General features: G+C 47.2%; 1 protein-coding gene across 1 annotated transcript in view; it reads left to right on the top strand.

Annotated features, from left to right (window-relative positions):
• The window catches only part of PDLIM1 (PDZ and LIM domain 1), a 41,909-nt gene extending 19,599 nt beyond the window's left edge, over positions 1-22,310 (top strand). The window contains exons 4-7 of the mRNA XM_037138851.2: positions 3,658-3,857; positions 14,234-14,385; positions 21,230-21,347; positions 21,784-22,310. Of these exons, the coding sequence (XP_036994746.1) occupies positions 3,658-3,857; positions 14,234-14,385; positions 21,230-21,347; positions 21,784-21,970 (657 nt within the window). The 3' untranslated portion in view covers positions 21,971-22,310. The remainder of the gene's footprint in view (positions 1-3,657; positions 3,858-14,233; positions 14,386-21,229; positions 21,348-21,783) is intronic.
• The last annotated feature ends 436 nt before the right edge of the window (positions 22,311-22,746 follow it).

The following is a 22,746-nucleotide window of genomic DNA, read 5'->3' as shown; positions in this document are numbered from 1 at the left end:
AGGAAAGGGCTGGAAAACCCCAAGGCAGTGACGCCATGGCCTGGAAGCTGGGGGTAGGAAGACATACAGGAAGCGGGTGGAAGCCTTCCTGTGCAGAACGGGGTGGCCGGACCCCGTCAAATAAAGGAGCTGACTCAGCTCATTAGGTATTTCAGATACAAGCCAATTATGCCGTAGATGCAAGTAAATTTGAGCCCCGAAGCCTAGAAGCTAGAGGAGCTAAGGGGCAATTTCATAGTAAACTGTGCTTCTCTGCCTGGTATCCCACTGTCTGATTTCCATGATGCTTAGGGTGGAAATCTCTGTTTTTGTTACCGTGAGACATCTAGTAAGACCTTAAATTTACTAAAATTAAGTGGTAATTCATTTTAAAAATGAATGGGAGTCAGTGCACAGTTTGGATTTCCTTGGAGAGTAGACTGACCCAGGATCCCATATTTGTAAATAAATCTTTCAGTACTTAGAGTATAGGTGATTTTATTTCTCTCTTCCTCAATTACATCTTTTAAATAATTTACAGGGAATGGGCATTCTTTTTTTAAGTAAGGGGGAAAACTTAAATGAAAAAGTTCAGAACACCTTTGCAAAATTCCACACACCTGACAGACTGCTTTCACAAAGTATGTGTCTATTGGATAAGTGAAGGAGTTACTAATGGTAAATTAATAAGTAAATTGGTGTTTCAAAACTTCTTTTAGACTAGTTTGTGATTGTTATCTGTTTAAATTCCAACTGAAGATTTGAACTTTAATGTTTTTTCTAAATTTTTAAAAATTGATTTCAGAGAGAGAGAGACAGAGGGAAAGATCGATTTGTTGCCCCACCCATTTGCATTCATTGGTTGATTCTTGTATGTGCCTTGACCAGAGATTGAACTCAAAACCTTAGGGTATCAGGACGATGCTCTAGTCAATTTAGCTACCTGGCCAGGGCATTTGGAGAGGCTCATTTCTGTGGTGAATTGAAATATAATCAAAAGATAACATAGCTAGCTACTTTTTATACATAAAACAGAAAACTTGTCTGAAATCAGACTCACTGGGTGCATTTGCATGGGTGAACCAAGTTTTCTCAGCTTCTATTAAAATGTCAGAAATCTAGTCACACAAAATTTTTTCCATTAATATAATAAAAGTCATACTTAATAATCCTAAGAGTCACATTAAGAGTCACTTTACATCTGACATTTCAGAACGGACATGACCCTGTTACTCTTTATAGGTCATGTGAGAGAAGTTCATAAAATGGGTCTCAGTCTGTAAATGCCCGTTGTGCCGACTAATTTAAAACACGCCACAGTTAATTCCAGTGTCCTGGGAGGCCCAGCCACTTCATTAAATTCACTGTTCATGTTATGTTTTACTATGTGAAATTCTCATATGTTTTATAATATATAAGGAATGATTTTGTTTTAATTTGGTTGATCTGAAATCCTAGTTTTAACCTAGGGCAGTACTTATTTTTACATGCGTTATGCTTGAATTTTTATTTTAAACATATGTAAGATGATTACCTTTATTAATGTTTTGGAGGTAGTTCTCATCAGATTAAAAGAATTGTCAAATACTTTAACTTCTAACTTGGATTTTTTCTTTTGAATGCAGTAATTCTTTCTTCATATAAAAATTTCTCACCTCTCCTTTTTTCAGTCTCCACTTCCCAACCAATTCTAAAATAGAGTGAGCAGGGGCAGAGTTCATCTCTAATGAAAAGATCTGTTAGTTCATGCATTGCCAGCCAACACCCCAGCTTATCTTAGGTCAGAGCAGTTACACACCTAGTTTATATTTCCTCATTATTGAGTTTCCTAGGCGACTGATAAATACGAAGTCCAAACAATTACATCACCCCTTCCAAAAGGCAGGCCCTGAATTAACTGCCTGAGTTCTGGAAAGACTAGTATTCACATGGGGTTACAGATATTCCTTTTATGTGCAAAACAGATATATTCTTGGAAGATTCTCCATAAAGTGAAAACCAGAATTTCCAACCTGAATTCTCTCCCGACTTCCATTCTAGTGGAAAATGTGGTTCTGTGGAGAGAAAAGGGGACAAATGCTGTTGCATATCCATGTGCCGGGCACTGTGCTTGGCACGCTGATACGTCCCACCAAGTCCTTGGGGGAAAGGGGCTTTATTTACTTCATTTTAAAGAGGAGAAATGGGCCGAGAGAGGTGCATGTAGCTTGCCCAACGCTGAACAGGAAGTGACAGGGAAACACTGAGCCAAGACAGAGAAACAAGGGCCGTTCCCCGGTGCATGGCACTCCTGGCTGCAGGTGTGCACCTGCCCCGTGGTGCTGGGGGGCGGCCGCTGACGTGGGCCCGCGTCCCAGGCCACCCGCCTGCTGGTCTGCTGCCGTTAATAACGGCATGTGATTCCTTGGATTGGTTGTGCCATACAATTTACTTCACTATTCTCTGATTACTGCCAGACTTATTTTCTTAATTCTACTTACTTCCCCTTTTGTGAATCGACGGTGTGTCCCTAGCTTTGGTCCGAGTGTGAACAAAGTCACCTCAACTTCCTTTATACAGTCAAGCCTCACGGCTTTGGACTTGTTGAAGAGGGTGCTCATGTGAATAGTGAAAGGGATATTTTCATGTTGTTTACTTTAAATCAGTGCACAGTAAATTAAGGTGTTACTTTTCATCATAATGTTTTCTGTGAAAGCACGAAAGACTCGAAGGTTTAGCCAAAAAGGAAAAAGGAAGAACAACAGAGAACAGAAACTCCTTGGGAGCCGTTGTTCTAGGCCTGGGTGTTAAGAAAGAGACCAGGGTTCATTCAGGAAGATTACTGAGGAACCCAGAAAATACCACGTGGGTTGAGTTTAGTCAGCTGTACAGGAGTGTCTGTTGCCTGGGAGCCAGGGTTGACCCAGACTTGCTAGCCAAGCCATCAGAAAAGCCATGATTTTTTTTTAAAGACACGTTGTTAATTTAAAAAATTTTGGCTGTGTGTAAAAAAGCTCTGAGGTGTTGTAGCTGTCGTAATTATCCACAACTTCTGGCAAGCTGGCCCGGCGGTGGGGGGCGCTTTCTCAAGTTACAGCTCCCTGGGCCCCGCCCTGTAACAGGTATCCCCTGGCCTTCATGTCATTGGCCTTGTCCTTCACCCACAAGAAACCTCAGATTCTGAATTCCCTTCGGCCCCTTCCACAAGCTGAACTTCTCCGCCTACTCAGGGGATGCTTCTTATCTTGTTTGTCTAACCCTCTCCGTTCTGGGGACTTCTTCTCTCCCTTTTATCATCTTTTGCTTTGCACTGACTGTGAAGTGACTGCCTGTTCTCTCCCTGGAACCTCAGTCCCTCTGTAATGTGCCCTGAAAGGGTGTTTCAGCTCCAAGGCATCAAAAGGGGTCCTGCCCAGGGCTCCTCAGTGAGGGGTCAGCTTCACTGGGCCTCAGGGAAGAACCAGAAGGCAGAGCTGGCATGTGAACCTGCACACATGCCCCGCTTGTGAGACTCCCTGGTTGTGGCCCATATCTAGTGGGTTACTTCAGAGCCTCTCAGCTAAAATTTGGTGTTGGCCAGGGCCATCGGAGCTCACTGGAACACCTCTTTCCCTGGTGCTCATCCAGCACTGTCCATCAAGGGGGGTTTGTTGGATGCCCCTGACCCCCCTTGATGCCTCCTCTGGTCTCTGCCTGTAGGAAGTACGACACATAGGAAGTGCCCACAACCGGAGTGCCATGCCCTTCACCGCCTCATCTGCCTCCAGTTCGGCCCCCAGGGTCATCACAAACCAGTACAACAACCCCTCCGGCCTCTACTCTTCTGAAAACATCTCCAACTTCAACAGCGCCTTGGAGTCAAAGACGATGGCCAGTGGGCCGGAGACGAATGGCAGAGTGTAAGTAGAGTCCTGAACCCTCCTCCAGGCCAGGACTAGGGTCGGGTGTGCAGGCAGGTGGGAGAAGGTTGGGCCACTGACCTAGGGGAGAGAAGGTCTACTCGAGCACAGTTCTCTCTGGGTTCATTTTCCTCATCTCCAAAAAGGAAGTAGTACCACCTGCTTTGCAGGGTTGTTGTAAAAATAAGTAACCTATAAAGTGCCCAGTACTGTGTTTGGCACAAAGTAGTCAGTTACTTGCTGAGACCTATGTTGTTACTGGCTCGATAGCTCTGGTTGTCGTCATCTTCGAGGTGATCATATTCTTCCTTGACAGCCCCACTGTGTCCTGAGAAATTCTTCAGTGTTTACAGTTTGGGGTTTCTGCTGTGTTTACCATCCAAGGGAAAGGTACTTCGATGCAGTTTTTGGTTTGCTTTCCCCACCCCAAGAGGCTGGTAGAAATAATAGAAGGAAGAGAAGTCCATGAGTGCTGCGGTCCAGCCGCAGCGGGTCAAGGGGTCCCACAGGTGAGGGTAGGCGTTGGCGCTGGGTAACAGACGACAACACGCCTCAAAGGACAGTGAAGCTCTGTTCCGTTTATTGCAAGTACAAGCAGGTTTTTATATTTTCATTTTAGGTAGTGATTAACATTTGCAGTATAACATGATCATTTAAGCAGAAAAAATCAATACAAAGGTAATCAGTAAAAGTACGAAAGTTCCCATAGATTTAATTAAAGATTATTTTAACTAGGAGAGCCCTTAATCAGACAATTAGAAGTATCTTATTGTATATTAAAGTTTCTCAGAATTTGTCATAGGGCAAAAGGATACGCTAGATTGAATAGAGAAAATAGGAAATTTATTATAAGGCCCTTGTGATGTCTAACTTAGCTATCTACCTTTTTTTTGCTTACAATGTTTTTCTGTGTACTATAAATTCTGACTCCCTAGTGACTGTTTAGTTTGTAATAACTAACTAGCCTTTGTTATTACTTTGCCTGTCTAGTTGATATATATTCCTATTCAAGGTAAAGGAGGGGCTATTCCTATGTTGCAGGGGGCTTTCCAGGGTACTTCTTTTAAGTTTCTCTAGGAGTTCTTTTATAGACATGTTTTGTACTTTGATTCCCTCTAAGAAAGTAGTGAGATCATCTCCTGATTTCCTAGAGTATTCTATCTTATCTTGGGTGTTTTTCTAATGATCTGTTATTGATTAAGCTTGAATTCTCAGATTGTTCTGGTTGTTTCTTTGTACCTATATTCCCTGACGTTCTAGTATGATATTATTATTTTGTTCATTGAGCCGGGAAAGGTCTAGGCACACTATCTGAATCACTGCCAAGGGTATTCATAATGATTAAAGCAGAAAAGGTCATGATCCCCAAAGCAAGCACAATCACAATAGGTATTGCAGGGCCTTCCATGCCACGTCCACCAGGTTGGAAACTGCTTCCTTGAAGTCTTACACCCCCTCTCAGGACCTTGTCACGGAGAGAGGGATCCAACAGTGGACGCAGCAGTGGACGTGGCACATGAGGATATAGACACGTGTCCACAGGAACAGGTTCTGATCTGGAAGCAGAAGCAGCTTTGCCCAGGGTGGGGCTGCAGGTGGGCAGTGTGGACAGGTCTAAGGAAGCATCTTGCTCAGGACTGAGGAGGTGTGTCCCCTCCTGTTCCTGACCATAGCTGCCTTTATGTCTTTTTTTTCTTTTAATTTTTATTTATTGATTTGAGAGAGAGAAATGTCAGTTTGTTGTTCCAGTTAGTTACACATTCATATCTAAGGTGATTCTCGTATGTGCCCTGACCGGAGATCAAACCCACAACCTTGGTGTATTGGGACAATGCTCTAAGCAACTGAGGTGCCCGGCCCGGGGTGGGGGGGGCGCTCTGTGTCTTTATTCAGCAGAGGGGTCCCAGTGTCTGCTCCATCCCAAACTCTTTGAAGATGAATCCAAAACCTGGGAATACCACAGATAGTGGCAGAGAGCTGGGTTTGAGGATAAAGATGGGATGGACGGACTGTGTCACCCATTGCCATGTCAAATGCCCAAAGGTAGCAGAGATAAGGACACGAGGGCAGAGCTGAGTGCAAACAGACGGGAGCAGAGTGGCGCGTGGCAGCTTGCCAGTGCGTGCCCCATCCAGAGGGGGAACCTCTCCTTGGCTCTAGGCAGACACCACGTGCTGGCCTGGGAGTCCCATTTCTGATGATTAATTGCATTGAAGCAGAAGTCCAAATGCCTTTTTTATCTGAGATTTCTTGATCTTTTAAGTGCTGGTGACAGTCACATTTGTTGGAAAATACTGTGTGGTCCAAACTTGTCTGATCTCTGAGAATCGAATGGAATCCACAGTTCTCATGTTAGCTCTGAAGCCCATTTTGCTGTTTAGTTTTTCCCCAATTCACCATTGATAGGAATCTGCCCAGATCTTATGGTGGTTCAGTTATAAATCCATGGCTTCAAATGCGGGGTAGGAGAGGGTTAGGCACGAGAGGGTAAATGACTTAACTATTTGGGAAGGGCTGTTGTGGGGACCTCTTGGGGGCTCCTGGGCCATATCCTTTATCTAATTCCCCTTTCCTGAAGAAGAGCAGATGGCATTGGGCACCCACCCGTCCACACAGGTGTCTGTGCCCAGCACTGAAAGGCACTGTAAAGTTTTGAGTCTAGTAGGGGAGACTTTGCTAGGTGACTCTTGCTTTAGAAGCTGTTACTGCGTTTGTTGTAGTATCCAAGACAGAGTGGCTACTAATGCTTCTTCCCCCAAATTCTGATTCCTGCAGTGTGGTACTGGCTTGAGATGATGGTGTCCTACCAGGTGACTGTGGGAGAGTTTGGAGTACTTGAGACAGAGCATTTGGTGGCCCTTGAGACAGGGCCACCCAAGCTTTCCACAGACACACACTGAAGGGAAGCTTTTTCTCCAACAGCTCAGGGGGGAGCTGACTGGTGGAAATGCCATGGGCCACAGTTCTTGTTTTTTGCTGCTTTGGCGCTGGGGGAAGGCTGAGAATGTGACCCTCTGTTACTGTCCCCAAGTGGAATGTTCCATGTTCTGGGTTTAATAACCCAGGAAATGACACATCCTTAATTGAAAGAGCTGCTATGCATTGGGACAAATATGTGCCTGGGAGGTATTTTTAGTATGGCCTCGGCCATTATTCCTCCGTTAATGTCTTCTTTCTTCCCTCATGCTCCCCGCCTGCACCCTCCCCTCAGCCTGAGACAATTAAATCTGAAACTGTCTGGACACTGCACAAGCCTTCCCTCCATCCCCATGGACTTTTGGGCTGTGGGGCCCTCTGGGTCCTTTTTCAGATTTTTTCAGCAGAGGGGGCCCAGGTTCTGCTCCATCCCAAAGTCTTTGAGGAGGAATCCAGAAACAGTGGGATTCCCAGGAACCCATGGCCCAGAAGCGTGCTGAGCAGGCTGTGCTGCCTGTCTGGGGGTCTCTGCTTACTGGGCTGTTGCTGGAAAGGCCCTGTGCATTCTCAGCAAACCCAGCAGCCACCCGGTGACTTTGCTTTCTCCCTCTGAAGAAGTCTCAAGCTCACCCCCGCTGTTTAGTCTGTGAAATCCGCTGAGATTCCAGAGTTGGCTCACTTCATACTTTGCATCTGAGGTCATTACTGATTCCCTGGGGCTCATTCTGCATTTCTTCGTCCTGTGCACTTGAAAGCAGACCGGTGTGTGTGTGTGTGTGTGTGTGTGTGTGTGTGTGTGTGCCTGCCTGCCTGTCTGTCTGTCTGTCTTGTAGGACTTCCCAGGGTCATGTCCCACCAGACAAGAACACAGACAGCATTGTCTTTTCCTAATTTAACTGGGAAGTCAGGCGAGAGGGTGTTACCCACTGTCTGCTCTCCAAGCACACACCCAGCCGAGTGGGAGGGCCTGTAGATGGGTTTCAGTTTAACAGTTGTTTGTGGAGTGCCTTCTGTGTACCTGTGGGTGCAGGAGATGTTGCTGTGTTCAGCATTAAGCTTTCGCCTGCCCTCTGACCTCTTTCAGCTGAGTTTAGGGATTCTTGGGTCATTTCTTGATTGGGGGTCTAGATTTCATTTTCTGTGTGATGACCCTCAATACTTTCCTAAAAGCACAGGCTTCGTAGATAGCAGGGCCTGGGCTTGAATTCCACCTCTGCCTCTCACTAGCTGTGTGATCTTGGGCAAAGCAGAAAACTCTGAGATTCTGTCTTATCAGGGCGTGCAGGTAATACTAACCACCTCCCCCGACCAGGTTACTGAAGGAATAAAATGAGATGTATAAAAAGCACCCAGCATGGTACCTGGACCCTGGTAGGTGCCCGGTAAATGCCAGTTACTGCTGATTTCTCTGGCCGTGAGGAACTCCATGCCCATCCCCCAGAAAGGCAGTAGCATGTAGACCGAAGTCATGGAGAAGATTTTGCTGTAGCTTACGGGAAGCTTCTTTCTTTCCTAACATTGTAGCTAACCAGTGCAGCCAACCAGTGCAGTTAATCCGTCACCTTCCTGATGTAGCAGTGCCCTCTTAGGAAATAATTGGTTGGGTTCCTACAATCAACACAAGAGTCCGAAGATGCTAGTCCCAAATTGTGTTTTCAGGCAGTCCCCTCATGTACTCGGGAGGCAGAGTTCCAAGCAGGCGTGGTGGGAATAGTGGGATGCATGGTGCTGCTCCAGTGGTGTGGGGGTCATGTTAAGCCTAACTCATTCGGAGCTGGATCAGAAGAAACCTCTGTCCCGAAGGCAGCTGTTTGCCCCTCTGGCCAAACTTGTCCGCAGCCCACAGAGAACTGGCTCTGGACTCTGGGCGTCCCTCCCTCTTTTCCATGTGCCCATAATGACTCTTTTGGTTTCTTATTACAGGCCCAACATCTAGGCCTTGGGAGACTAAAATGTAGGGAGTGTCCTGGCCAGGCTCCCTTTCCGAACATGGTTATGTAGGATTACCCAGCACTGCATGTTTTGTGGACACAGGGTAACCAGGTTGGGGCCTCCCAGACACAAAGCGTTTTTCTGTATCAACGTACTTCTTCTACGCACACCTACATAAAAACCAGGCATTAAAATCTCCCCTGCATCATTTCCACGTAGCACTTAACCTCCATCAATTGGGGGAAGGATTCTTAAAATTAATTAAACTTTTTATTTTGAGGTAATTGTGGGTTCATATGCAGTTACAGAAAAAAATAGAAAGGTGTTCTAGACCCTTGACCCAGTTTCCCTCCATAGTAGCATATTGAAGACCAGAGCCCAGGGTCGGAACTAGAATGTCGGCATGAATGCAGTGGAGACAGAACCGCTCCATCACCGCAGGGCTCCTCCGGTTGCCCTCTTCGAGCCCCGCCCACTTCCCTCCTGTCCCCGCACCCTCCTGAACCCCGGCATCCCACTAATCGGCTCTCTGTTTCTCTAATTTTATCTCAAGAATGTTATATTGATGGAATCATTCAGTATGTAACTTCTAGGGAATTGGCTTTTTTTTTTAACTCAGTATAATTCACTGGAGATTTATTTGCATTATTGACATCTTGAAACATGTATGTATATCAGTAGTTGCTATGTTCTATTCTAAGAATTTATCTCTTTTCATTTTGATAAAAACACATAGTATAGAGGATGTCATCTTAACCATTTAAAAATATATCCGATTTATTTATTTATTTATTTATTTACTTATTTATTTATGGAGCGAGGGGAAGGCAGGGAGAAAGAGAGGGTGAGAAACATTGATGGGTTGCCTCTGTGTGTGTCCCAGCTGGGGACCAGGCCTGTGCCCGGACTGGGAATCAAACCAGCAACTTTACACTTTCTGGGACAACACCCAACCAACTGAACCACACCGGTCAGGGCTTTAACCATTTTTCTTTAAAATTTTATTTTTACTTTTGATTTTAGAGACAGGAGAAAGGAGGGAGAAAGAGAGGCAGAGAAACATTGATTGGTTGCCTTCCATAGATGCCCTGACCAGGACCAAACCTGCAGCTCAGGCATGTGCCCTGACCTGGAATCAACTGGTGACCTTTTGGTTTGTGGGATGACCCCCAACCAGCTGAGCCACACTGGCTGGGGGCTCATCTTAACCAGTGTCATGAAGCTCAAGCTCTTCCCCTATGTTTTCTTCTAAGTGTTTCATGGTTTCAGGTCTTGCATTAAGTCTTTAATCCATTTTAATTTTCATATGCCATGAGATAAAGGTCCAGTTTCATTGTTTTGCATGCAGGTATCCAGTTGTCTCAACACTATTTATTGAAGAGACCATCCTGTCTGCATTGTGTATTTTTGTCGCCCTTATTGAATATCAATTGACCATATTATATATGCTAGGGTTTATTTCTGGGCTGTATATTCCGTTTCATTAGTCTAAGAGTTGTATGCAAGTGCCATACTGTTTAGATTAATGTAGCTTTGTGATACATTTTGACACCAGAGAGTATGCTGCTTCTAGTTTTGTTTTTCATTCTCAAGATTGTTTTCACTATTAGAGGTTCTTTGAGAGTCCATGTGAATTTTTTTGTATTTCTACAAAACAAAAAAAAATTTCTTTGGAATTTTGATAGGGATTGCATTGAATCTGTAGATCACTTCGGGTATGTGGACATTTTAACAACATGAAATTTTCCAATCCATGAACATGGATGTCTCCCCATGTTTTGTGTGTCTGCTGTACTGATCCAGCTCCTAGAGCCACGGGTGTGCTCTTCTCTGTCCTTCTTGACACTCTGACCTTCGTGCCTCCGTTGTCTGCAATAGGCCTGGGTGCCACATGAGGCCTTCAGACTCAGCTTCGGAAATTCTCCTCTGGAAGATCAGCTCAGGGGGAGTTTCTTCTTACATTCCAAAGACCACTGGCATCTGTAAGTGCCTGGCTGCGTCAGCCACCTCCACAGGCCGGGAGTGGCCTGTCTGTGATGTCCCTGGGAAGACAGACCCTGTGGTCAGTCCTAAAAGAGTAGGAGAGAATAGTAAACATTTAGGTAACTGGTGAACATTCAGCACCAAGTTTGACTCAGGAAGAAACAGAACTAGGAAGCAAGAAGAGTATAATGTATAGTTTATGCCAAAGGAGCTGAGTTCGATTAAACTCTTCTACCTTGTTACGCAGGTGTGCAGAACGGGTTTGGAAGAAAGTGGTGACTCCTACCTCCCGCCCTCACGAGTTTTCCTCCTGGTGACTCAGGCAGACGTGTTATATTTTTTGAAACCTTATCACTGTAGAATTCCTTTCCTTTATTGTTGTTACTATATATAAAGTGACAGTGCTTTTTTGGCTTCATTTCTAATGCGTATTTTTGTCTTAGAATTATTTTTTAAGATATCGTGGTGTCATTTACTAATATCTTATGGCCTAATGCCTAAAACTTAGACGTGGGGTATATGAATGCCTCAAATAAGGTAGTGGATATCGAAAGTCCTGTATAAATTGTCAAGCACTGATGGATATTAATGGCTATTACCATTATTTGAGAAAATAGTGAATTGTTTTCCTTTTTTTAATGATGGAAACACTCTGTAAGACTGTTTTCCGGAAAACTGCGAGATGACCTTGTGGTTTGGGTTCTGTTGTTTTCAGCGCTCCCTTGGCGGCTTCCAGACATAACAACATACTCCAGAGGAGGAGGAAAGTTCTCCTGAAGCACATTCCATGGTCTGATCTTGATTTTAAAATAGTTCTAAGTATGGTAGAAAAAAAGATTCATCAAAAATAATGTACATTATTGTAGGGCAGGCTCAGAACTCAAGACCCAAGGAGAGAGTGAGGCATATACTCCAACGACAGGGCGGAGTACGTGGGCCAGAGGAAGACTGCGCTCTTGGTTAGAACTGCTCTTTAAGCCCTGGCTGGTGTGGCTCAGTGGACTGAGTACTGGCCTGTGAACTAAAAGGTTGCCAATTCGATTCCCAGTCAGGACACATACCTGGGTTTCAGGCCAGGTCCCCAGTAGGGGGCGTGTTAGAGGCAACCACAGAATGATGTTTCCCCTCTTCTCTTTCTCCCTCCCTTTCCTCTCTAAAATTAAATAAATTAAATCTTAAAAAAAACCCAACTACCTCAAGGTGGCCCATCAGAGAGGCTCCCACAGCCCCCTGTGGGACAGGCAAGAGCAGGGACCTTGGCCGCCAGCCTGAATGATCGCTGATGAGTCTATCCTCTGTACGTGTTGACCTTCCCTGGTGGCTGCAGCAAAGCATTTGTCATTCCTTGAGGACTTCGTCCTCCACTGTGAGAACCTGATCGTGGTCAAAGGGAAAACCCGGAGCTCCACTGGTGCCCGTGACTCTGCTTCCAACCAGAACTCGAGGATGTCAAGTGCCCTGGGATGCTGACCAGGAAACAGAAGGAGAGGGAGAGGGACGGGTAACTTGGGCAGCTGCTGGGGAAAACACGTATCTCAGATGTCTTTGTAAAAGGCACTGTGACATAAGTACACCGTTGAGTGGGAACAAGTGAGTGAAGCAGAATCAGCGTAGTGCATTTGTACCTGTAACTGGCTTCAGCCCTAAGGACAAGTGGTTAGATTGGCCGAGAAACTTGGTAGTCACTGCCTCCTGCACCCTCACGCCTGGGAGGCAGCCTGGTGGGTGGATGGTCTGTAGTTTCTTACAAATTACACCTGGGTTATGTACAAACCTATCCCTCTGCTTTGGTAAACTGCACCACCTTGTGGCATTTGCTCTTTGGCCCCCTGGGCACACTGCCCCCCCTTCCCTAGGGGGTGGCAGCTTCTGAAGAAGCATCTGAGGCTGAGAGGCAGGGGGTGGCCTGGGCCCTGGAGGCTGGGCTGCCCCTTTCCCTGGCTTAGCCTCAGGAGGTCCCGCTGCCCTAGAGGATGCCCTGTGACTCTCCCTGCAGGAGCAGGGGGAGAGGGCGCGGCCGGGGGTGAGGGACTTGACCCACGGGGCAGTCTTTGCTCACCTCCCTGGTACCTGCTGAGCCCTGACCAGGGCCCTGGAGCACAATGGTGAACAGATCGACCAAGGTCTTGCCCTTGTGAGGGTTACTTTCTAGGGGGAGACAGACAATAAAGAGACAGACAACTGCAAGTATAAGTCATGGGGAAGGAGGAGAAAAGATGGAGAAAGATGCAGGAGAGTAAAGGGGTAGAGGGCTGGGGTGGGGTGGGCTGTTGCAAGGGGAGGGTCGGGGAGCCCTCTCTGAGGGGTCCCATCAGAGCAGAGACATGAATGATGTCTGCTCCGTGTGTGGGAGCCCAGGGAGCAATAAGTGCAGAGGCTGAGGCTGCTGGACTCCGGAAGCAGCCTGAAGCTGGTCTGACCGGGGCCGGGTGAGCCAGAGGTGGCAGGTGATATGTTGAGAAAAGAAAGCAGAGCCGTATCTTTTATGGCCTTTCTACTATTTGTCATGAATATTTACTCCAAGGGAGATCAGTTTGACGAAACTTGCACTGTGTTATTAAAACTGTAAATACTTGGTTCTAAGTGGGATGAGAACACTTTGAGACACATCAGGACAGTCTGATTCACGTGTTTAAAATACTCTTCTGGCCTCCGGTCAAACACAAGGCCAAAGACAAGTCACCAGCCTGGTCAGCTGTGCTGATACGCAGTGGCATGGCTAGGACACGCTGTGCAGGTGGGGATGTTGAGGAATCGTGGGATTCGGGTTAGTCGGCAGGTGAAGCAGACTGGAGTCTCCCTCTGACACCTCGCCTTCCCGAGACCAGGCAGCAAAGCTTCTCCCTTGGCAATGGGCCCTGGGGGCAAAGAGCCCCCAGCTCTACCTGACTCACCGTATCTGGGGAACCCAGACAGACGGGGAAGGTGTGGGAGGCAAGGCCTGGCTTGCTCTGTCCCTGGGCCTGAGCTGAGTGAGGCCTCTGCCCCTGCCCTTGCAGTGGAACCGAACTTGACAGTTTACAAAAGCACTTGCATTTTTCACCAGCCCTATGAGAACTGTGTGTTGTAGGTGAGGGGACCAGAGCTTCCCACCACGACAGTGGTGAGTTTATGGAGACAGAAGGACTCTGATATCCTGAGGAATAAAGAACACTGGGACTTCTGCTCTTGGAAAAGAACACACGTGGCCTGAACTGAGGGGACCCCACTGAGGTTTTAGTGGTTAGGTCGTGGTGGACATTTTCCTGTTTCTAAATTTTCTTTTGGCATAACATTGTTTACGTAATTGAGAAAGAAGCAAAGCATTCCCATTCCATGGGATTCGGCCAAAAAGTAATTGAGTGACTGAGGCTATTTTGAAAAATAGCTTCTGACTGCGTTGAAGCGGCAGCCAGAGCTGACTGCGGGCACCTCGCAGTCCTGGCGGGAGTTAGGAGAGGCCTCCTTCACGAGGGTCCCAGGGTGTCTCTACTGGGAGGGGGTGCCTCAGGAGGTCCCCCCTCACTTCTGACATGTCTTAGTGAATTTCCAAACATTCTTTACAGCTTAGAGCATTCTCAGTCTCCCAGTGGACTCGTCATCGACAAAGAATCTGAAGTTTACAAGATGCTTCAGGAGAAACAGGAGTTAAATGAGCCCCCAAAACAGTCCACTTCATTCCTGGTTTTGCAGGAAATCCTGGAATCTGAGGAGAAAGGTAATCAGCTCTGTGTGTGGGCAGCGGCTCTTGTTGAAGGCCTAGGGTGAAGGTCAGCCATTGTGGAAACAGAGGTGACCGCAGCCCTGTTGGAAAGAGCACTGTGTACTTTGGAAGGCGTGGCTTTTGAAATGCTAAAACCTGGTGGAGGGAAGATGAGGAAGGGAGGAGGAGTGAGAGGGAAGCAGAGGGAGAGGGAGATGGGGAGGGGGAGAGAGATGGAGAATGTGACTGAGCTCCCGCCACACCTGGCCTAGCGTTTCCTGTCACGTGAACTTCTTCGGGAGGCTGAGGTCATGGTGAGCTTGACAGTGGTGGGATTTTGTTGGTCTGTCCCTTGCCCTTTCGTTTGGTGTGTGCGCATGTGCCAGGCTTCCGTGGCAGCTGACATGTGCGAGTGGGTGAAAACCACAGATGACGACAGGCAGAATGGAAATGAAGCAGCACAGCACGCCAGGTGCGGGGCTCTCACTTTCAGGCCTGCGGTGGTTGTGCTGCCCGCCACATGTGACCTTTTGCAATTCTCTGAGCCTTTCCAGGCCCCTTTTCTCGTCTGTCAGTTGGAGATCAAAATCCTTCTGACAGGATGTTGGGACGCATGAAGCCATCTGAGAATCCTGTGGGGGCCGGGGTCAGGGTCAGGGTCAGGGTGAGGTGAGGGAGGCACCTCTTGGATTGGGGCGAGGATCAAATGTTGCAAATTGCACTGAACACCCATCACCGTGACCAACACACAGTGGGTGCTTCATAACTGTTAGGAGGTTTGAAACCTTATCTAGAGGCTCCAGGCCAGCCTTCCCTTGTCCACGGTGGAAGCCTATGTCCCAGGCCCAGGGCCACTTGTGTGGTTCAGCAGGTCTCAGGAGATAGTCTTGGCATTGCATACATCCTATGTTATGCATTTATGATGCCGACTTTCATTCAGGTGGTTAACAGTAATAAGTGTCTTCGTTGAACAACGACAGTATATTGTGAGAAATTTTTGATGGGTGGGTGTGTTGAGGAAGGGATGCTTTTCTCCATTCTCTCGAGGGTCACCTGTGAGCAGCCGCCTTCAGGCTCACCTGCCTCCCAGGTGGTTATTCTGGAGGGCCTGTGGATTCTCATGACTTCTCTGCAGAGTTGGATTTTGTACCCCTTCCTGGTCTCTCTGACTCCCAGCCCTGCACACACTGCCCCTGGCTGTTTCTCTGAGGCACAGGTACCTAGAAGTCCTGCGTTTTGCTGCACACTTCTCTCTCCAGTGTTTCTGCCTATGAAGAGACTGTGGGTGCTCCTGGGAGGAACACCTGGTGCTTCTGATATGAGACCTGCTTCAGCCTGGCTCCAGAGGGTACTTGTGTGCTCAGGGCAGCCAGTTAAGGTCAGAGCTGAGTGTCCCCTGGAAGAGTAACCCCCCTCCTCGTAGGAGTCCTTCGAGAGTGAACCAAATGTTCCCTATTAAACACCCCCAACATGGAGGCGACTTCCCATTTGGGTGGGTTCTTTAGAGAAGTTGGCAATTTACAAGCACAGGAAATTAGTGGGAAAGTTCTTCTTTTATGCTAAAGGGATATTGTTCTATTAGTAGCTCCCCCCTTTGCTTGGAGTACCTGCGCAGTTGGGAAGTTAATGAGCCCTACTCTGTATTAAGTTCCACTGTTAGGCCCCTGTGAAAAATGACTTGGGGGCCAGCCCTAGAGGATGACAGTTTTGTCGAACTATGAGAAACCACAGCTTATGCTGAGTGTGTGCAGAACCCTTCAATTAAGAGGGGAGAGCTAGCCCACTCCAGCCCACACTGGGACCCAGACAGATGCTGCAGAGGTCATCTTGTCAAATGCCCTCGTGTTACAGTGAAGGCCCTGAGGTCTAGGATCACAGAGGTACCCTGAGGTGGTCAGCTCCGTGCTCGTCAAGATCTAGACTCCTTCCATCCTGTGTTCCATCACCAAGCCTGTGGCTTTTGTTTTCAAGGTTACCTCATGCTCTGAGTTGGCAGCTGGTGCTCCAGCTATCATGCCCACTTCCAGGCACCAGGAAAAAAGAAGGTGGGGAAGGTTTAACTGGGGAGTCCCCCTTCCAGAAGGACCAGCTTTCTCTTTCCCAGAAGTCCTATACTACCCAATTTCATTTTGACCAGAATTTAGTCACATGGCCACATCTAGTTGCAAGAGTCTGAGAATGATAGTTTTTCCCTCCCTGGGCTGGATATCTTCTTGTCCCAAAGAAAATTTTAAAAATTGTGAAAAAATGAGGGAGATAATAGATCTTGTAGTCACTTCAGTATCCCTTCATATATATTTGCATTACATTTTTACTGAAAGGAACAGTATAAATTCCAATCTAAACCTCCCCCACTTGCAGAAGGTGCTCGGGAGAGACCTGCTTTTATTTGAGAAGAAAGAGTCTAAGCCTGGGGCTCTATCTTGCACTTCCGTAAACACCTCATCAGGGCTACCTTCACCCAAGAAGGGCTCTGGTTTGTAAAGCAGCACTGCATGGCAGAAAAAGCACCGACATTCAGGATCTGCCCATGACCTGCTGTGAGACCTTCAGCAAGTTGCTCATCCCTCTTAAGCCCATGTTTTTACACATGTTCAGTAAGGCTGCTAACATCTGCTTTGCAGATGGTTAAAGCATTAAGAGAAGCGATGTAGTCATTGAGGGTCCTGTAGGTTTGCAGCAAGGTTTGGTGATAAACCTCCAAAGACTCAATGTGGGACTTCTCACTTTGAAGCATACAGTTCAGGGGCATCAAGTGCATTCATATTATGCTGCCATCTTGCAGAACTGAAACTCTGTACCCATTAGACACTAACAGCTCATTGCCCACTCTCCCAGTCCCTGGAAACCACCACTGGACTTTTCCGTTTCCATGACTAGGACAACTTCAGGTGCTTCATTTGAATGGAGTCATACAGTGGTTGTCATTCTGTGACTGGCTTATTTCACTTAGCATAATGTCCTCAAGGTTCATTCATGTGGTAGCATGTGTCAGAATGTCCTTTCTTTTTAAGTCTGAACAGTATAAAATGTATATACCACATCTTGTTTACCCACTCATTTGTCCAGTGAAGGAAACTTAATGAGAGAAAACTTGGAAGGAGACAACATGGGCTGAGAAGTCACAGAGGCTCTGAGATAGGAAAGCTGGACTTATTAAGTACTGAGGGTTCATTATGGCTGATGCCTGGGGTTCCAGGAGAATCCTCGGATGTGGAGTCAGGTCACTGAAGACCACCAGGTGCTCGGCCAAGGACCATGACTTTGATTCAGTAGACCATGTGGAGCCCTGGAAGGCTGTTGAGCAGTGAAGTGTATAGAAAGCAAGCTGTGTTTTACTTTTTTTCTGGAAAGCTTTGAGATGCAGGTTCACTGGAAGAAGGAAAATCTGGAAAATTTTTTAGTTGCCCAGGGTCCTAAGGGAGCTGGTATTTTTACTGTAAGTTGGTTGAGAGGGCAAGCTCAAAGTGAAGTTTCTTTGAGCTTGCAGCGTTGGCTGAATGAGGGAGAGAAGAAAATCGAGCCAGTAGGTGGCGCTGCAGGGCTGAACAAGCCGCAGCCAGAATGCCTTTATCCAGCTGCTCCCACTGTGCCCTGTTTTGAATTTACATCTCTTTATTTCACAAAGGGATATGGATTCTCTGCCTACTGTGTGAGGCTCCCACATCCCTCCTTCCTTCTCTCTTTCTATCCTCTTGCGCCCCCTGCCCTTTGCTGGTGGTGAGAATGAGTTAGATGAAAAACAGCCCAGAGACCGTGATGGCACGGGGTTGTTCCTTCAGTGCAGTTTCCTTTCCAAGGGGTCCTGCGCTCAGAGGTGCTGCCATTTCCTCCTTTGTACAGAGGGAAGGCAGCCAAGGAGGCTTCAGCCCAAACAGCCAGAACCTGAGGGAACTTATTTGGGATGTTGGGACACATGAAGCTGCCCACCCAGGCCCATCTGAGATTCCTGTGGGGGTCGGGGTCAGGGTCAGCGTGAGGTGAGGGAGGCACCTGCCTTGGGTACAAGTTTTAAGGGGGTGACCTGATCTGTGTGGCTCAATTGGTTGGGTGTCGTCCTGCAAACCAAAAGGTTGTCGGTTCAATTCTTAGTCAGGCATATGCCTGGGTTGCTGGTGTGGTCCCTGGTTGAAAGGTGTGTAAGAGGTCCATGTTTCTCTCCCTCCTTGATGTTTTTCTCCCTCCCTTTCCCTTTCTATAGAATCAATTAAAATTTAAAGGGGCACTGAAAACTCACTAGTCAAGACATAAATAATACTTCAATGCAACATTTAAAAAAACATAAAAGTTAATACAAAAAAAGAGTTTATAATGAATAAAGTTGGGACTGTAGCCAAGGAAGGGAGGAAGGTTTGGGAAGGCAAGAAGGTACCTCAGGTTGGGGATAACCAAAGCACCGAGGTGGTTGCCCTGATGGATCTGTTGAGGGCCCTGCGTGGAACCTGCTTCTCCAAGCTGCCCTGTAGAGCTCCCAGCCGGAAACGGTGGAAAGCCAGAGCCTCCTCGTCTCCGCCTCTTCTCATGTGTTGCCAGGTGAACACCTGTGTTCATCACTTCCCCTGTGCAGGACATTCCCAGGCTTGCTGGGGAAAACCCGCAAGACTACTGTAAACAGCCATGCTGGGCCATTAAAATCCCAGGCTACTTTGAAATACTCCCTTTTGTTGTTCTCTAAAATGCAGCCAAGTAACCCCAGCTAGCTCTCTCATTGTATTAGTGAGTGGTGGGCTGCAGCCACAAACACATTTCTTGCTCCGATTGTGAAGGGCTGCTGGTCAGTGGTGGCTTGGCAGAGCTACGCCTGGCTCCGTGGGTCTTCTCATCCCCGAACAGGGCTCACATCTGCTCACATCCCATTGGCCAAAGCAAGTCAGGTGGCCAGACCCAAAGTCTATGGGATGAGGAAGTACACTCCACCAAGAGTAGGTTTTCTCAGCTTTACCTGCTGTTGACATTTTGGGCCAGATAAGTCTTCGTGGTGGGGTTGTGCTGTGTATTGTAGGACATTTAGCAGCATCTCGGGTCTCTACCCACTGGATGCCAGGAGCATCCCCTCTAGTTGTGACAACCAAAACTGTTCCCTCAGGTACAAACTCCGCCCCTGTTGAGACTCACTGACATAGTGGGAAGCGTGACAAGGGGAGGGAAGGTATGGAGAATTCATGGACAAAATATACAGACTGTAGTCTACCACACCCAGCCTATTATAAATGCCTCTTACTTGAATACAGCTCAGCCTTTGGTTCAGAAGCACCAGTCAACATATGGGGACTCGATTTCTAAACTCATAAAAGAGCCAGGGCCCTCCTCTGTCTGTCTCAGGATTGCCCAGCATGGCTGCGGTTACAATGACCCTGCCCTTATCCAGGCACCTTACATAGAAAGCCATTTTTGCGGGGTGCTTATCCAGTTGTTCTCAAAGTGTGATTCCTGCACCAGCAGCACTAGCAGCACCTGAAAACATATTAGAAATGCACCTGCTGGGGCCCTGTGCCGGGCCTACTGAATCTGAAACTGGGGTGAGCTCCATAGTCTGTTTGAATATGCCTTCCAGGTGATTCTGAGGCACATAGACTTGGAGAACAGCTGCTTCAGTCTAAGGAAGTGGGGGTAGACAGGATCTCCGGGGGCCCCTGCACCCAGAGGGGCTTCAACAGGTCTGGGGTAGGGCCTGGTCTGGGAATTTAATGAAATCTCTCCTGGTACCCGGAATGCTCCTGGGTGTCTGTTTGGAACTGCTGTTGTGGCAATTTCTCTAGCTTCTTGGGCCAAAGCTTGTCAGACTAAGGTAGGGACCATTGTGCTGTTGTCATGACATGTCATCATTCGTTTCCAGGTATTTATTTTATTTATTTATATTTAAAAATATTTTTTAAAGATTTTATTTATTTTTAGAGAGGGAGAAAGAGAGGGACAGAAACATCCGTGTGGCTGCCTCTCACATGACAGGGACCTGGCCTGCAACACAGGCATGTGCCCTGACTGGCAATCAAACTGGCAACCCCTTGGTTCACAAGCTGGTGCTCAATCCACTGAGCCACACTGGCCAGGGCTCTGGGTGCTTATTGAGACACCGTGCTAGGCTTTGTAGGCTGTGGAAAAGTGTGTAGAACAGGGTTCTGGTGCTCTATTAATTTGCAATCCAGACTGACACATGTGTACACAGCTGATGAATATAATAACAAGACAACTAGGCCACATCACGGTAAAGGAATACGTGATGTGGAAACCTAGCCCACCAAATAAATAGCAATAGTAGTAAAATTAGAAGCGTACCATTGTTGATAGCTGCCATGACACAGGGCTCTGCAGACGTGATGAACTGGGTTATAGTCGGCTCAGCCCAGCAACCAGGAGCTTCTTTTATAGCCATGAACCTGACTTCAGGAAGGCTGCTCACTGTGCCCTGGCTGCTTGGATCAAGCTCCACTGGAGTGACTTTGTTCTAGTGAATTGGATTTCTTTCCAAATACAGTCTTTTGGTGCTTTACTTACTCTACCTAAGGCATTGATAAATTTCCATAGTGATGTTTGCATGTATTTAATCAGGTCATGTTTGTGTTGAGTGCTGACCATGTACCAGGGATGGTAGGAGGGCTTTGTATACATTTGTAAATCTTTTTATGCCACTGTGAAGAGAAAAAAAAAAAAAGATCTGTTCTTTAGAAAAGGAAGGTGGGAACCAGAGAAGTTAAGTGACTTGCCCAGGATCACACAGCAGACTCAGGTCTGTTGGACTCCGTTGCCCACCACCTTGGTGGAGCAAACGTAGAAACGGCTCTGACAGGACTCAGTGATACTTACTGCAGTCCTGCAGTGCTACTGTTCCTGACCAACCCAAGTGTTTTTCTCATTGTAGGGGATCCCAACAAGCCCTCAGGATTCAGAAGTGTTAAGGCTCCGGTCACCAAAGTGGCTGCATCCATTGGCAATGCCCAGAAGTTGCCCATGTGTGACAAATGTGGCACCGGCATTGTGTGAGTATCTGCTGTCCCCAGGCACTGGGGGGCCTGCAAGTTGAGTAAACCATGAAAATAGGGAAATGCTGAGTGTTGCACATTTTGTGTGTGATGGGGAAAAAAGTCCTGCCTGGAATATGGGGCAGGGAGGCCAGGTAGGTTCTGTGTCCCCGAGTCAGGTGGTGAAGGTTTTCCTTGGCCATAGACCATCGGGGTATGAACATACAAAACCCGAAGAAGCAGGGCTGCTCTGTTGAAGTGGGGCAGACTTCTGGAAGGTTTCAAGAGTAATGTCTCTGGACCCCAGGAATGGGAGGTCCCTTTATCCATGGAGGCCAATTGGGAGGCCCTCATCTGCCTTTCGAGGGGCCTCTTGGGAGGATGCCCTGGCCCTGCTGCACCACCTTCCTGTGCTTGTCACTAATGGAGCCACTTCCCTCCCTCCCGCCTGCAGCGGCGTGTTTGTGAAGCTTCGGGACCATCACCGCCACCCCGAGTGCTACGTGTGCACTGACTGTGGCACGAACCTGAAACAGAAGGGCCATTTCTTTGTGGAAGATCAAATCTACTGTGAAAAGCACGCCCGAGAGCGGGTCACCCCACCCGAAGGCTACGATGTGGTCACTGTGTTCCCCAAGTGAACCAGCACACCTGCTCAGAACCCTCTTCTCCACGGAGCCCGTTGCTACTTGTGCTCTCAGTGCTCTGGCCCTCTCCTCTCTCGGAAGTTCTTGCTCACTCTGGTTTTATCTCTGCTCATTAAACGTCGCCTTTCCGCCTTTGCCAACTGACTCACACTGCTGTGTGACGTCTGCTTTTACAGCACATGGAAGATTATCTCATTCAGTGTCCCCTTGCCAGCATCTCTCTGCCTTCTCTTCACCTCAGTTCATCTCTGCTGCAAGGGGACTGCCAAATTGGAACCCAGCCGAATCGTCTGCCATTGATTTTGTTTTTACTCAATAAATTTATGGACTCTAAGGCAGTGTGGTGTCCTTTTTCATTTGACCATGTACCCTATTTCCTGTCTCACGCCAGATGAGATTTCTGAAACCTTTCCTCTTGTTTTGGATTTCCCACTTCTCTGAGGTTTGCAGGATTTTTCCTCCAGGCCTGAGAAATCTGGCATCTGAATGAGCCTGTTCTTGCATTTCTTTGAAGCTTGCTCCAAATTATCTTTGTATCTTTTGTGCTACTATAAGATTCTCCATCTTTTTTAGTCTTTCCTCTCTTCAGTGCCAAATAGAGAGATAGTCCACAAACGTCTGATGAATTAATCTATAAATGAACACTTCATTACTGTCTAATAGAAGTAGGATGCAAGCCATGCATGTAATTTAAAACTTTCTAGTAACACTGGAAAAGAAAAACATAAAATTAATTTTACTAATACATTTGTAGTACCATATATCCAAAG

The sequence above is a fragment of the Artibeus jamaicensis genome, unplaced genomic scaffold, assembly GCF_021234435.1.
Source record: "Artibeus jamaicensis isolate MK-2021 breed Jamaican fruit bat unplaced genomic scaffold, CSHL_Jam_final contig_252, whole genome shotgun sequence".
NCBI lineage: Eukaryota > Metazoa > Chordata > Mammalia > Chiroptera > Phyllostomidae > Artibeus > Artibeus jamaicensis.
Note: the sequence above shows the minus strand (reverse complement) of the source record. Positions and strands in the feature narration are given on the sequence as shown.